At 45.4% G+C, this 15,564-nt stretch overlaps 1 protein-coding gene across 1 annotated transcript in view; it reads right to left on the bottom strand.

Annotated features, from left to right (window-relative positions):
- The window catches only part of PPM1H (protein phosphatase, Mg2+/Mn2+ dependent 1H), a 131,679-nt gene extending 116,848 nt beyond the window's left edge, over positions 1 to 14,831 (bottom strand). The window contains exon 1 of the mRNA XM_054631771.2: positions 14,218 to 14,831. Coding sequence (XP_054487746.1) covers positions 14,218 to 14,453 — 236 coding nt within the window. The 5' untranslated portion in view covers positions 14,454 to 14,831. The remainder of the gene's footprint in view (positions 1 to 14,217) is intronic.
- Positions 14,832 to 15,564: the final 733 nt, after the last annotated feature.

The raw sequence follows: 15,564 nt of genomic DNA, 5'->3' as shown, positions 1-15,564 counted from the left end.
AGATGCTTTTATTATGGCAGAGTAAGGCTTACACAGCATCAAGGCAACCTTTTTGCTTTCTCACCCCATCCTACAAGTGAATGAGTTGGGGACGCACAAGGAATTGGGAGGGAGCAGAGCCAAGACAGCTGACTCCAACTGATCAAAGGGATATTACATACCATATGGCATCATGCTGGCAATAAAAGTTGATGTAAGAAGGAAGGGAGGGACATTTGGAGTGATGGCATTTGTCTTCCCAAGTCACCATTATGTGTGATAGGGCCCTGCTGTCCTGGAGATGGCTGAGCACCTGCCTGCCCATGGGAAATGGTGAATGGATTCCTTGTTTTGCTTTCCTTGCATGTGCAGCTTTTGCCTTACCTATTAAACTGCCTTTATCTCAACCCATGAGTTTTCTCATGTCTACCCTTATGATTCTCTTCCCAGTCCCACTGTGGGGGAGTGACTGAACATCTGCTGGTGCTTAAACAGAGTAAAGCCACAACACTCTGGATAATCATTCCAAACAACAACAATAAACAACTCTGGAAAAATTTTCTCAGCAGCTCAGTTTGTACCCTACTAATTGCTCTGCCTTCTATTGCACAGGTGGGAGTGGGAGAAGTAAGAGCTTAATTCAGGAATGAACCCAACCATGGCACAGCAATCCCCTTAATGCCAGTAGACACCCATCATGAAAAAATGAAAACATGAAAAAGTTCTTTATTTCAAAGAAAAAAGATGAGTGGAGGAAGATTTTAGGTTTTCAAGATACCTGTCTTTAAATACCTTTAAATCCAGGGTCCTGGGGCTTCCTGAAACAGGAGACTCTGAACTACATCTTTAACAAACTTCTCTGGTATGTCCTCATGCAATGAATTCTGCCTATATACTCTAAGGTACACAGAGAAGCATTATCTTTATTGTGGTTTACAGCTTTTCCTTTTCACAGGGATTTCTACTGCTGTCAAACCTCTCTCCCAACACAAAAATATTTAGCCTGCCTTCAGTGTGCTCTCTCCTGGCTTTTTAGGCTTCATTTTTGTTCCCCTCTTTCAAATCCTCTATGTTTTCCACTTGTTTTTTTCCAATCATTACTCCTCTTTACCTCTGCCCATAATTAAGGGTGAACACAGTCTTATTGTGCTTTAAATGTAGAGTTTCCAGAGGCAACCCATTTTCCACTATCACATCCTACTTTGATCATAGGCATGCTTTCCAAAACTATACCAGAGGGGTAACTGTATCTTCAAAACAGGTACTTGTGTAACACTACTTCAAATTATCCCTGCCAAAGACCACTACATTTCTCCAAGGTGAAATTCATCTACTCTTCCAGTGGTTTTGTGTTCTCCAGGGAGCACGAAGCAATTTCAAAGGGAAAAGAACAGAAACTCCCCCTTTATTTGATAGTGGGAGGAGCTTTGAGGATTTTTTTGTTGCTGTTGGGTGGAAGGTACTCTGTTATTTGATGGCTTAAAGAGGTTTTCTGGCCTTAGAGAAAGCTGTGAGAGAGCACAGCAGTTAAACCACATACCAAACCATCCGGATTGTAAGTAAGTGCAAGAGAGGCCATGTGTTTCATACCACATTTAAACAAAATGAGAGTTTTTACTTGTAAACAAGGCAGTTCCAAACAACCTCTCAAACACCAGCCTGACTGAGCCTATAAATTTATAGGATTAGTATTGCAACATTTTGTTGCTACAGCATCATCTCTCCCAAGCATCTGAACTATTGTAACAGGATCAACACTTGAGGCAACTCAAGACAGGAGACAGAAGTGGCTAATACTCCTTTTCAGTGAATTTGCTCCCACCTTGCAATCCTTTAGGAATGGAACCAAGCAGCTGTGTTACAGCTTGGCCAGGCACCCTTCCAGCAGTGCCTGCACACTCCCTTCTCTTCCCTGGGATTCTGTTGGCAGCTGCCACCAGGACCTCCCTGGCCCAGTGTCACTGCAGCCACGTTGGCAAGAAAGGACACCAGAGGAGGGGGAACCTGACACGAAGTCAAAGAAAAGCCTCAATTCACACAATTTCTCTAAATTGAAGAATCTCAAATTTGCCACTTGAACAAAAAAAGCAATAAGTTAAGTCCTTTGACCTCATCCTTGTCAGAGCTCTTCACTACTGAGGGTTCAGGCAGTATTTGACCCCAAAACTAGGCACACTTATTTTGAATTCCCCAACAAACTGACGAGACACAAACAAGGTATTTTCCTGCCTTAGTTTCCCATGGAAATAGAAAGCAGGCTGAGCTGCTGAGGGCAACATTTCCTCCTCCCCAAACGATGGCCACAGGGAGCATGGAACCTTTGAGACAACTAATCTGCTCATGTTGCCTTTTGCCTTTCACACAAGAGGATGCTGCCCTCTGTCCCCAGAGCAGTGTGCTGCCCATGCCCACGCTGGCACAGGCTGTGCCACAGTGCTCCTCTTCTCCTGGGGGCTTCTGCCTCTGCCTCTCTCCAGCACCCAACAGTGTTTCCAACAGGTCACACAGAAGTCCATCCTCTTGCTCCCTTAGCACTAAAAAGATGTGCCTCAAGGGAGAAGAGATCTCCAGATCATTCACTCCAGGTAGAAGCTGCAGCTTTTATTAGAGACAGCCCTATCCCTGGGCTGTGTTAAACCAGCCATGCTGCCTGTCCCAGCAGCAGCTGTCACCAATTGGCTGATAACACAATCCCAACACAAACCCTGGGCTGCAAAGCCCCAAAGAACCATGGGCAGTGTGTGGTAAGTTGTTCCATGCCCATGTTTATACACACACACCTGAAAGGATTATGCTCTTTCTCTGTTTCCATTTACATGCTCTTAGTTTCAGATTTCTAAATTATGCTGTGCAGCAAGAACTAGAAACTTACTGCTGGCTATGAGAGTTTCTTCTTCTCTTGATTCCAGTGCTTTTTCAAAGACAGATGAGCTGAGCTGCCAAAATAGTTCCTTCTCCCCTCTACGAAGGCACTTCACAGAACCAGCTTGTGATTCAGGAATCAGACACTTCTCTAAAACCAAGCAAGAATGGAATTACAGCTAATCACATTAGCCTGCAACTTTTTTCCCCTCTAAAAGCAGGATTAAAGGCAGAGATGGGGAACTTCCCACATTCCCACACACCAGCTGCATTCTTCCAGACTCAGCTTGCTGAACAGCTAATAGAATTACTATCCATAGACCTAGGATTTTCAGGGATTACTCTGGAGAGGTTGCCAAAGGAACTAACCAGACTGTAATACCTGGCTTTGCACCACCAGAAAGGGATAGAACGACCTTAAAATGACATTGAGAATTATCCCAGAGGGAACCACAGCCTGAGGAAGTTGCCATCTAGATTTTGTAAGGGCTGTGGAGACATTGATCTTAAAGTTTATTGAGAAGAACAACAAAATGAACTGAAAGCCCAGGTTTGGAGCTGTGATTGATGAGAGGAGTGACAAGGTAAGGGAGAGGGGATTGCCCTCCAAGACTGAGCTGATGTACATCTGTTTAAAGAGATCAGTGTACATTTTAATGCCTTATCCATTCCTGCATTATGCTTGAGAGCATGTATGGCTAAGTTCTAATCTTCAAATTACTATGAAAATAGCTGAAAACAATTTATTTTTTTTTTGTTCAAAGGGGAAGATGAAGAAGGGGAGAAAATTCTCTATTTATGTTCTTCAAAATGTAATTCACTCATATCAAACCAAACATACATAAAACTTTGACCTTTGTCATGACATGAGCAGCAATAATCACCGAGGCTAGCTTTATGATTATTATTTTTCATTTCTAAATACCAAAATCTAAAGTCATACTCCACCCCCTCCATGGCACCACAAATGCAATGCAGGTTTCACTGTACAACGTTTAAACTTTCTAAAGGTAAACGTTGCAAGTTTGAACTTAAGAAATTAGAAGTTTTCTTTTTTTCCCCATTTTTTGGAGAAATTTGATTTGATCTTTCTGAGTCAAGGACACCTACAAATAAGGTCAGCAAAGAAAAACAAAAATTAGTTCAGATAAATCTAGTTTCAACTCAAAACTTTAGTATTCATTTATGAAACAAAGATTCTTAATACAAATTCAGAAGAAAAAGCAGGTTCTTCAAAATGAGGTTTCAAAACAGACAAGCAGCAATTTAAGGACCCAAGCTTTTCTGCACAGGCTTCTTCAAAGCATCACCTACTGCTGAGCAAATTAAAAACCCAAGACCCTCACTCAGCCTGCCAAGGCACTTGCACAGACTTGGAGCCATGGAATTAACAGTGGGAGGGATGCAATGGGACAGAGGAAAAGGCACAAATCCCCTCTCCCCACAGCCACTGGAGCCAAGGGACTGCAACCCTTTGCACTCCAGGGCAGGAGCAGAGCTGTCCAGCTGCTTCATGAGCCTGGTCAGCAAGGAGGGACAGGAGTGCAACATGGGGGTCCTGGCCTTGGAAACTGATGATCCAGTGCAACACCAAACCTCCTGAAGAGGACCCTGCTCTCATGTACCAAGGCTGGGCCTGAATCAATTTAAGGGGTGCTCTTCCCAACCAGAAGGAAAAAGGTTGCTGCCCATTGTTAAGTTTCACAGCTTCTTGCCCTCTCCTTCCCAGACAGGCAGCAGAGATAATGAATCAAAAAGGAAAAAAGTCCACAACGAACAATAAAATAACAACTTCCCTCAAGAGAGAAGGGGAAAAGAAAAGAATTTTTTTTTTTTTTTTTAATATTAGTGGCACTTAGCTGGAAGTTGGGGAGGGGAAATGTTCCCCAAACCCACCTTTCACTCATACTGTTTCAAAACCTAACAAAATCCATGAGCTCACATGGTGACCTGACATATCTGGAAAATACAGGGATCTCTGATGAACAGCAATGTAACTTATTTTGTCTCTTCACAAGGCATCTGCACAAAATGGAGCACTGCTCAAGTTATAAGAGCTGGAGATGTGTCCTCAGTCCCACCTCTAATGTTAAACTCCACCAAGGAGCAGATTGTTAGTTATGACTGACAGGTATTTTACAGCATTACAAACATGCACTACGCATCATCTGTTTCCGAGGAGGTCTCTAACACATACCTAAAGATAGAAAAATCATACTTGGCCTAAATGAATCAATGTTGGCAGGGAAAAAAAGTGATCTGCTGCAGAACTTGGCTGGAGATGGATCTTTTTTGCTCCTTGCAGGGAGTTTGGAAAGCAGAAATTATCATAACAGGACATAAAGGACAGAGAAACAAATCAGGGAAATCCAGAAGGGCTCACAGTGGGGAGCAGAGAAGAGAAAAGAACTCACCTCTTGTCTGCACCTTTATGCAATGGAGTAGATAGGACAGCACAAAAGACACTTAGATAAGGACCAGCAGATGAAATAAAAGAAGAAATTAACTGCAAAAACTTTGGAAACAGAGCTATGCCTATAAAGGGGCAATCTCACTGATCTCTAATGCTAGTCCAAGGACATTTTGCCACAGATTTCTGGAGCAGGGGTATGCAGGACATCAGATACAATCAAAGCTCAGTGTATTTGTCCCCTTATTGTAGCAGAATACTACCATGGAAAGCATAAAGACAATGGCACATGGTCTTCTGCTCCTCCCTCCCCTCACCCTTTCTCCCTGAAATCAGGCAAAAGCTGGCTGTCTCACATCACAGTTTCAGTGTCATTATTGTTGCCAGCAAAAGAACCTGAACAGCATCAAAACAGTCAGTCAAGATCAACTACACTTAGGGCAGCACTTCAGAAAGAAGAAAGAGGGAGGGGGAAAAAAAGTATGTTAGAAATGGTTATCCACCTTTAAGCCACAGTCACCACCTGGACCTCAGACCTGCCCTCATAAGAGGGGAAGTGCAGAGCCTACAGGGTCTGACATTGCTCACAGAGTTGAAAACAAACTGGCATTATGACAAATTAGAGCGATGGACAGACAGATCTCCCCACACCAGAGAAGAGAGAGGCTGAGATGATCTTGGGGGACCAGACCCATTCAACTCCTGCTTGTCTTGGAGATGGTGCACTGAGGTCCCCATTTGGGCCACACAAGATTTTCAGTTCTATCAAGCCAGAGCCAAGTCTTCTCTGCAGACACAGCACTGGCCATACCCCTCTACCTCAAGCAGCTTGAGACTCCCTCAGCAGATTCTCTCCCCCTTAAGCCTCACTGTATTGAATACAGATCCTAAACAATGAGCAAAGCTCCAAATTTGCCACCCTACTTCATGCCAGAAAGTTGCCTGCTGGCCTCAGCCCCCTAAAACCTCTTCTAAGAAAGTTTCTTTCTTAAATCAGTGTGATAGCTGAGTTATGTACAGGGTCCATATTTTGGCATTCCCCAGTTATGCATTGACCACATACCCTCCTGCATTATCTACTGCACTTGCTAATGTTGACTGCCTCAGCATGGTGTTACTTTTGTCCTTCCCCCACTCAGACTCCAGCAATCAAACCACGCTGTGATCAAGAACCACAGACATCTCTTTGGCTGGCTTTATGCTAGCACTGCTTCCCTTGACAAAATACTGTGTGCTGCATTTATTTGGAGAATGTTAAACTCTTCAGACAAACACTTGCCTTACACACAGTATTGGGAGGAGGAATCACTCCTGCCTGCAGCCATTTTATGAGCTTCACCTACTGAACAGCTCATGCAGCATCAACCACTTAGCAACCATGGCACTTACAACCCCAAGTACAGCTGGCAGCATCTACTAGACAGCAAGTGTGCTGCTGGATGAGGGAGATAGTGGTGAGGAAGCCAAAAGGCTTCAATGAACCTGCTGGCTGTCTCCTACTTGCTGGACCCTCTAATTACCATTCCATAAAGCTTCCACCCTGTGTCAGTTGGATTTGAGGGGCAGAGCAGCTCGGCACAAGCTGAGAGCTTTCTCACCAGCTCTGCTCCCTGCTTAGTGCCCCAAGCACTTGAAGCTGTGACCTACTCCACCTGACCTCTGCTCAGGAAACCGCTCTGGATAATATGTGTATTATACCTGGACATCCCAAACATACCCTACCAAGTAAATGTGACTGGCCAGTTCAATCAGAACAGAAATCCAAGGGGAAGTGGTTAAAGATGCAGGTTAGATGTAGTTCAGCAGCCTCTATCTTCCTTGCAAATGCTGCTCCATCACAGATATAGCACCGACTCCAGCCTCATGCCACAGCAAAGCAGCTATGTCTGCTCTGCCTAAATTATCTCTCTGCACTCATTAACAGCACTCCCCCACTCCAAATCTTATTTGGGATTCAGCTCACAAAGCTGACTTAGCCCATCCTTAAACCCACAAACCATATTTCTTTCTCAAGTGGCACCCAGATCCCATCAGAGGAATGACCCGTGCTTTGCAGCACTGCCTCCTCTCAAGGTCAAGCTGAGCATGTTTCATTTGATCACATCCACAGGCTCCAAGCAGTTCACCCCGAGGGGCACAGCCCTGTCAGGTTACTTTATGCCTGCTGATAACCATGCCAAGCCACTCCCACTTACACCTATCCCGAGTGATGCAGCTGCAACAGATACAAAGGAACAAGCTGGAGTGTTTGCACTCCCATCTGCTGACTGCCACCTGTGCCAGGGCAGAAGGTCCAAAGGAAGGCTGCCTGGGAGGACACAGTCGTGCTCTGGTGACAGAAGCTGGGACCATGCTCAAGCAAGCCTTTCAGAAACATCTGAGACAACACTAGTCTTAAGCCTCTGAGGGACTAGCAATATGAGACAGCTTTGAGGGATAAATTTCATACTTGTCCCATTAGGAATCACACTTGTGCAACTTAGATAGTTGCACAAAATACCTGAGCACGATTTACCTTCTTTGTGCTCTTTCTATTTTTCTCCTTTTACCCCTGTGCAAGTTCTAAGAAATCAGAGGCCACATAGGAAAAAGCCAAGTACAAAACAGCAGGAAAAATAACTGTGTCATCAAAACACAGAACCTAAAACTTGAGATTCATTCTCCACATTCATGTCAAATCTCTTGCCAAAACTTATTCTCATGGCTGCGTTTTTTTCACTTGGAAGAACCAATACATTTACACATGTACATTCTTCTCCAAGGTTATTCTGAAATTATTACTTGCAATGCCCTTGGCAGATTAGAGGCATTACATAAATATTAGATGCTATAGCATACAGTCTTAAACAAGGAAAGGGACTTCTGAAGCTCTTAAAATTATCATGAGGTTTCTGTAGGCAGTTTTATATGAACCCAGGCTTAAACAAGAGCCAGGCAATATGCATTAAAGTTAACATTACAATATGCATAGAAGAATAATTCCTACAGAAGAAAACTGTTCAGTTGTCTCTAGCTACATGTATGGGACTTGAGTTTTTAGTGCATTCATCAGATCCTACTCAGTCTTATGCTCTGAACTACAAAAAGAATAAAAGAAAATATTTTCATCTAGACAAAGAGAATTGCAAACAGTTTTTTAAAAAGTTTAAAAATGAAAGTAATTCATTATTTCTGTGTACATAACCTGACAACCAAACAGAACAAGATAAAAAAAGTATTCCTTCTCCTATGAGTCTCATCCTCCTGAAATTTGTACCAAACAGAACACACACAAGAAATGTGCTTACAGATGGGGTATGAGTCATGCTCCCAGGTGAGGCTTAGAAAGACTACCACTTCCAATTCACAGGAGCAGGACTGTGGTGTTGTTATCTCCCATTAATAAGAAGCAATGAGGATTAGAATAAGCAATCAGTAGTTTCAAGCCCTATGCTATCCTCCAACACCAAAATATTCAATTCAGGACAAGCATTTTCTCTTTTTTGCCTTGTCTCAGCTCACAGATGTGTTAAGCTTTCACCTGCTTCATAACATTATTAAAATGCTTAGCATTTTAATAAATAGTTTGGTCTAGACAGAACATGAAAGGTAGATGAATACTTCTGTGTTATCTTAACTCACCAACGTGTTTATGATCCCTGAGAAATGCTGGAAAGCCTTTTAACAAAAACCTCCAGTTAATTCTCACATACATTCATTTGCTACAAACTAAGTAACAGAGCATGAGAAAACATGATGCAATATTATCAGCCTTACAAAAAATCCAGTAGTTTGAGAAGAAAAAAAATCCATAAACTGCTCCCCCTCTTCATTTTGAACTATAACAACTTGTCACTGTAATAGTGCTGGAAGGACACGGTCATCATACTTCACTTACAACTCTGCATTCATTATGGGTCAGTAGCCACCAACACCAAGAGGAAATGTAATTTCTACTGCAGACCCACAGAGCAGAGAAACCACAGTATCACTGAAATGTTACATTACGGAAAAACAGCCTGGACTTTGTCTCCTCAAACAAAAGGCACTGTAGGGATAATGAACTGACTTTTTAAGTCAAGAAACACACATACCAGTAAAGTTTCTGGAAACCTATTATAACTCAGGACTGCAAAGGTATCTGAAGTGTCATTTAGAATTTTTCAAAAAATAAATTAAAAACGCAGGCAAAATTGCCTCTTGCATGAGGACACAGACAACGTATCAAATCTTTTCCCCTGTCCCTTAAGTGTATTTGATAGTACCTTTTGAAGTTCTCCAAAGAGATGGCAGAAAGGCAAGAGAAAAGAGAGGAACACATGTGACACAGAAGCAACCAGCTATGGTCCCATCCCCAGGATTCATACAGTTTAGAAAAGCAATGATAGTTCTGGATTCTGAACTGTAGGAATATACATTCAAAATGGATGGAAAATGACTAAGCTTGTTTTTCTACCATAAAATGCTACTCAGTTGCAGTTTCTCTGCAACTCCACCAGCATGAGCAGCAGGCTAGTTCTTTGTCATTTGCAAATTTAGCATTTATTTTAACATGCCATATGTAGTCAAGAGAATTCAGCTAGGAGAGGTAGGCTCTGCTCCACCCTGTTCATCCTCTGCCTTCACAGAGGAAGATAAAGCAAAGAGGAAAAGGTGAAAAATAATGTTCTGGGTAGAGTTTAGATGCAGTGAATATCATCTGGGTCATTTCACGTTACATACTCTCTCTTCCTGCCTTTATTTTGCCAGTTACTTTCAGAGTTGAACACTGGGGCTGCTTATCAGCAGTGCTGCAGGGAAGCAGCAGAACACACAGAAAACAGCACAGGAAGGGACCAAACCAGAAACTTCCCTGCCAGTAACAGGGCAATCCAAGCAGAAGCTCAAGGAACAGCTCGCAGCTCAGGCAGGGAAAGCTCTAGAGCAGATCCCAGTGGCCTCGGGAGTGCAGCTGCTTGCAGAGGAGAGGGAGGGATGAGTAAATAAAGTGTGAGGCAGGATCCCTCCCACCCTCCCTTATTCAAATAAATCACTTAACTTTTCAGAGAGCAGCAAATCTCCTTACTCCTCTGGATTAGAGGCAGACTTAAAAGAACGTTTGTTAACAGACTACCCTCTCCCAGGGTCATTCCTGATGCATGCCAGCTGACCACATGCAGAAAACTAAGTTAAGGGTGCCCTTGATTAAAAATGAAAAGTTTATTTCTAAATAAAACAGTACCTTTAAAGACAATTGAAAAGCTTACTGGATGTGGGATACAATTTTAATTTTGCTTCTATGGAGCTTGATGAACATTAGACCAGTGTCTGTGGTATAAGAATATCTCTTTGAAACATGGCCTTTTGTCATCCTGTATGAGGTGAAATGAAATTCAAGGTCTCAGGGCTCCCATGCAAGGAAGAGACAGCAGGACAATCATTTCAGAAGATAACCTTTAGGCTGCTCACTGACTAAGGAGAACTGAGTCCCTATGGAATTCCCACTAAAATGTCAGGAAGCAACAATATTTTATCCCAGTACCAAGTATGTTTCTGAAGATTTCATTTGCCTGCCTACATGTTTTCCGTAATGATCACTCCATTAAAAGAGGGAAAGTTAATAATAAAAAATAAAGGCTAATTTACATTTCACTGCCTAATATAACAGAGCTAAGTAGGTAATTTTAAAAATAAGTTAAAATATATGACATGAATGAATAATGCTGCAAAATACCCATTACAAAAAAATGTTCAGTACAAGAGGAGGAAGAAAGTGGAGTGAAGGAGAAACACTTGTTCCAGGGGAATAAATCAGATGAATAGGCCCATATCACACAGACTCTAGGGAAAAGAAATAGTCAACAGGGTGAGCTACTTTGTTTAGTAAGAAATACTAATCCTCAGGAATCAAAGAAACAAGAGGAATCCCCTAAAAAATGCATATTTTGTAGATACAAACTGCTTCAGTCTGGTATGAGAACCAGGTCTAACCCCAAAATGCCTTCTCCAGCTTGGTTGAAACACCAACATGACGACATCAAAGAACTCCAGTATCATCTGTAAACTGACATGTTTAACAACTAAAGAACATGAACATTACAAATGCTTTCCTGAAACTCAGCCTCCAGGTGACCTATTCTCAGAGCCAGAATCTCTTCCTAAAGATAGTGAGACAGATGCTGCTGCTGGGTGTGGAACATAAATCCACTGACTCAAACCCTGCTGTGCAATGGCTCACTACATCAGGGCAGATACAGTACACACAGGTACAGGTGGCACACACTCTCCTTACACCTTCTGGGCCAGTCCCCACCTTCTAAGTCTACAACAAACCTCTCATTATCTTCAGGAAGTAAAAATCCCTGTGTGCATAGGCATCCCAACCCACTGCAATCGCTTTTGCTGATTTGCTAAAACATGAAAGCAAAGAAAAGGTCAGGGAAGCTGCACCTTGGCACACTGCAGGTATGGCATGTCTTCTCTCATGTCTCACACCAAAGCAAACTAGTAAGATGTGAGTTAAATAGCTGACCTTTGGGTTACATCACAAGCTGCTCGTGAGGACACCAAACTTCCTCCTAACATTCTTGTGAGTGCTCACTTGTATTGTAACGAAAGGCAAACATTGTTCTGATAGTTTCCTTAATATAGACACTAACAAAATGCTAAATAATAGCATGAAAGTGCTTTATTCCCTGCTTTCCCCAAGCCAACAAATTTCAGAATATGTATAATAGTAATTTCATCTTCCTGGTGCTTTTTCCATTTCTTTTCTTTATGTAACTCAAACCTGTTTCAAAAGAAAAACATAGTTTCAACACATATCTCCCAGCAAGTCTTACAATTATTTTCAGAAAGCCTGGTAATAGCTCAGTATGAGTAAAAAAAAAAAAAAAATCATAGTTGGCAAAATCTGAGTTTGTCCATATTTTCTTATTTTTCTTTATTCTTCAATGCTTTGCCTTGGGAAATCAATGCAATTTTCTTGGCAGTGCTTTCCTCTCAGCTTCTCCACAGCAAGCATTTGAGATCTTCAGGTTACAATGAACCCCAGTTTTGGAACATCATATACATACTTCTGGAAAGGGGGTAGTAACTCATTCACTAGCTCTCTCTAACAAGTACCACCTTTCCCTCAGATCTGTTCCACCAGCACTCCAGCCAGTAACTGCAAGGGAAGGGGATGAGACAAAAAACTGAAACCAACCAAACAAAAACAAACAAAAACCCCACAACAACAAAAAAGCTACCAGAGACAAAGCAAAAAGGCAATTTATTTTCACATAGATAACAACAGGAACTGAAAAAGCTAGTGACTTTTTTACGTCTCCCAATTAACCAAGCTGCTCAAAGCTCAAGAGGGAAGAGTAACAAGTATATGAAAACAATCCTGGTAGGTTCTGCTTTCATGACCACCAGAGCCATTTACTTTATCTCCAAATACTCTCTCACGTCAGGTTTCATGAACAGGGTCAATGAAACCTTCACTTTGCAGCAGCCACATTTTTCTGCTCCAGCAGCCTCAGGTGAAGCTCATGGGATGCACATACCTGGGAGCCAGAGAACCTCCCTTCCACTTTTGTCACCAACTTGCAATTACTGTTACTTGCTGAAAGCCACAGAACTTCACCGAAGCTGAAAATAGCAGCATGTACTTATTTTGGTAAAGAAGGGCTTTTTAAGGGACCATTATAGTGGCAGAACAATTAGAGCTTACTTTTAAATATTTAAATTTACAGTTCTTGGGGAATTTGCTCAATAATTCAATTCTTTATTAATCCGAGGAGAACAATCCAATTTAAAATTCTTTAAATTTTTCATTAAAATCTCTCTTTAAATCTCCCATTTCAGCATCCCCAATAATGTAACAACCTTTTAAATAAAGCTAGTGAATGCTCATTAACAATGTGAAGCCTTCACTGTAGTTTTTGCAACAGCTTTTTGGGGAATTCATATATGTCTAAAGAGACTATACAGAACACTTGTGGTCTGAAAGGGGGCTAAATTAGTTAACTTTAGTAATCTCTGAGCTGGTAGCAACAATGGATGGCCAGACATGCTCAAGACTTAGAAGCAGTAACAGAAAGAAACCAAATACTGAATCCTGCACCCAGAATCCTTAAGGAAAACAATGTGCCTACCGATAAAGGCATCAAGTGCAAGGACATGCCTTGCCTCTGCAGCTACTCCCACTGCCAGCTGGATGCATCCAAAGGAACACTGCCTTTCGCCTGGCTGGCAAGGCTACAACCAGGTCCTGATCAGACACCCTCTAAAGTAAATACCATTATATCAGTGAGTCAGGGCAACAAACCAGTTGGAAAGCCCAGTTTGGGGGCTAGCCAATGTGTTTGGGTTTTTTTTCCTTCAGTTTGGAGCCTGTGGTCCTCAAGCGTCTCCCCAAACTGAAAAGCATTTTAGAGATATGTGGCCAGACCCCACCAGCGAGCACAACGGCTGTCAGGTCCATAGGAAGGTGCTCCAAACCCCACATATTTCACCCTTCCTGGGCAGCTGGAAATATTTACACACGCACAAACCAACCCGGGTTTCCTACCAAAAGCATTTTTTATTCCAGGGTCAAGGACCGAGACGGCCGTTCAGTACCCGGCGGGTGTCCCATCCTTGGCCCCTGCTCCCCCGGGGCCGTCACTGCGGATAGGGGAGCCCGGTGCTGCCCCTGGGCATCCTTCGCCGACCCGTGTACCGGCCACTCCCGCGGGGACATTCAAGGGCAGCTGATCTGCATCCTCGGGCTCCCGGAAAGAGCCACCCAGGTGCAGAGCCGCGGCCAGGGCCGGACACACGGCGCCGGGGATGCCGCTCCCCTCCCCCGGCACCTTCCCCCCGCCGCTCCCGCCGCGCAGGCCCGGGGCTGCGCTCCCCCGCCTCCGGCAGCGCCGGCACCGCCGGGGCTCCCCCGGCATCGCCGCCTTTGGCCGCCGGTGCGCCCTGGAGCGCGGGCAGCGGCTCGGCCGCGCTCCACCTGCTCGCAGCCCCGTACTCACTCCGCGTAGCCCGTGGTCCAGGGCAGGCGGCGGGTGTCCTTGCTGAGGATGAGGATGGGGCGGGCGATGTGATCCGCGGAGCACTCCACCTCGTCCGGGGACAGTCCCAGGAACTCGGGTCTCCCGTAGGGGAAGCGGAGGGGCAAGTCCGCGCCGCTGCCGTGGTCGGCGCCCGCGCTGCCAGCCATGATGCCGCCCATGAAATTGGCCACGGCGGACTTCACCCGTGTGAGCATAGTACCCCCGCCGGCGGCGGCGGCGGCAGCGCCGGGGCCGCCGCGCAGGGCGGGGAGCGGGGCGCGCCGGCGGGCAGCGCTGCGGAGGCGGCTCCGGCAGCCCCCGCCGCGCTCCCGCAGTGGGGGCGCGGGGCCGGGCGAGAGGACGGCGGGCTCAGGGGCAGCCGCGGGGCCGAGGCCTCATCGCAGGTTTCCCCCTCCCGGCGCGGCGCTGGGTGAACTCAGCCCGGCGGCAGCGGCTGCTGAGTCATGTGATAGCGCGGCTGGATTCGCCCGGGCGCTTCCTGCTCCTCCTGCGGCACCGGCGGGCTCCTGGCACACGCCGGGCACGGGCGCCGCCGCCGCCGCCCGCCTCCCCGCGCCGGGGCCGGCCCGCGGCAGGTGCGCGGCGGGCGGAGCCTGCGCCCGGCGGGGCCGCCCCCGGCTGCCCGCAGCGATGCGGCCGGGACCCGCGGTCGTGCCCGCGGCCGCCTCCGGGATGAGCTGCCGGGGCAGTGCTCGGAGTCGCTCGGGGCTTCCCTACCGGGGCTGGGGATCGCCGCCCGCAGTGCGCTGCTCCTGCTGCCCCTGGGCTGAGCCAGCGCCGTCCCAACCCCGGCAGAGCCCGCTGATCCTGCGGGACAAGACTCCGCTTGGAGGGTTTACTTGCCTTCTGCTCAAACACGCCAAGAATATTTTCGCCAGGAAGCCATTTGTTAGAAAAAGAACCTGGGTCAGAGGCAGAAAGCGAGCCCTGCTGCCCGCCTGCCGTGGAGTCGGGGACATGCCCGTCCGCCGGTCAGCGCTGACCGCAGCCCCCGGGCTGCTCCGCGCTCCGCCAGGCGTTCAGGATGCTGTCATGGAGCAAAAGTGAAAGGACAGGGCGAAAATTATTCAAATCTGAGGACATAGATGTTTTAAACCCTTCTTCTCTTGTTGTGTTATTTTGACCATGTTATACTCTTTCAAATTGAAAAAAAAAATAAATTAGGAGGTCTGTTCAATGTGGTAGTCACCCATGTGTGGAGGGGTTGCAGATTTGGGTGTGCCAAGCTTTAAGAAAATGTAGGAATGGAGCAAGAACATATAGGAAGTCTGTCCACTGAAGCAAGGCTTTGTCTGAGCCCTGTGA

This window comes from Agelaius phoeniceus, chromosome 5, assembly GCF_051311805.1.
Source record: "Agelaius phoeniceus isolate bAgePho1 chromosome 5, bAgePho1.hap1, whole genome shotgun sequence".
Taxonomy (NCBI): Eukaryota; Metazoa; Chordata; class Aves; order Passeriformes; family Icteridae; genus Agelaius; species Agelaius phoeniceus.
This window is presented reverse-complemented; position numbering and strand designations above follow the sequence as displayed.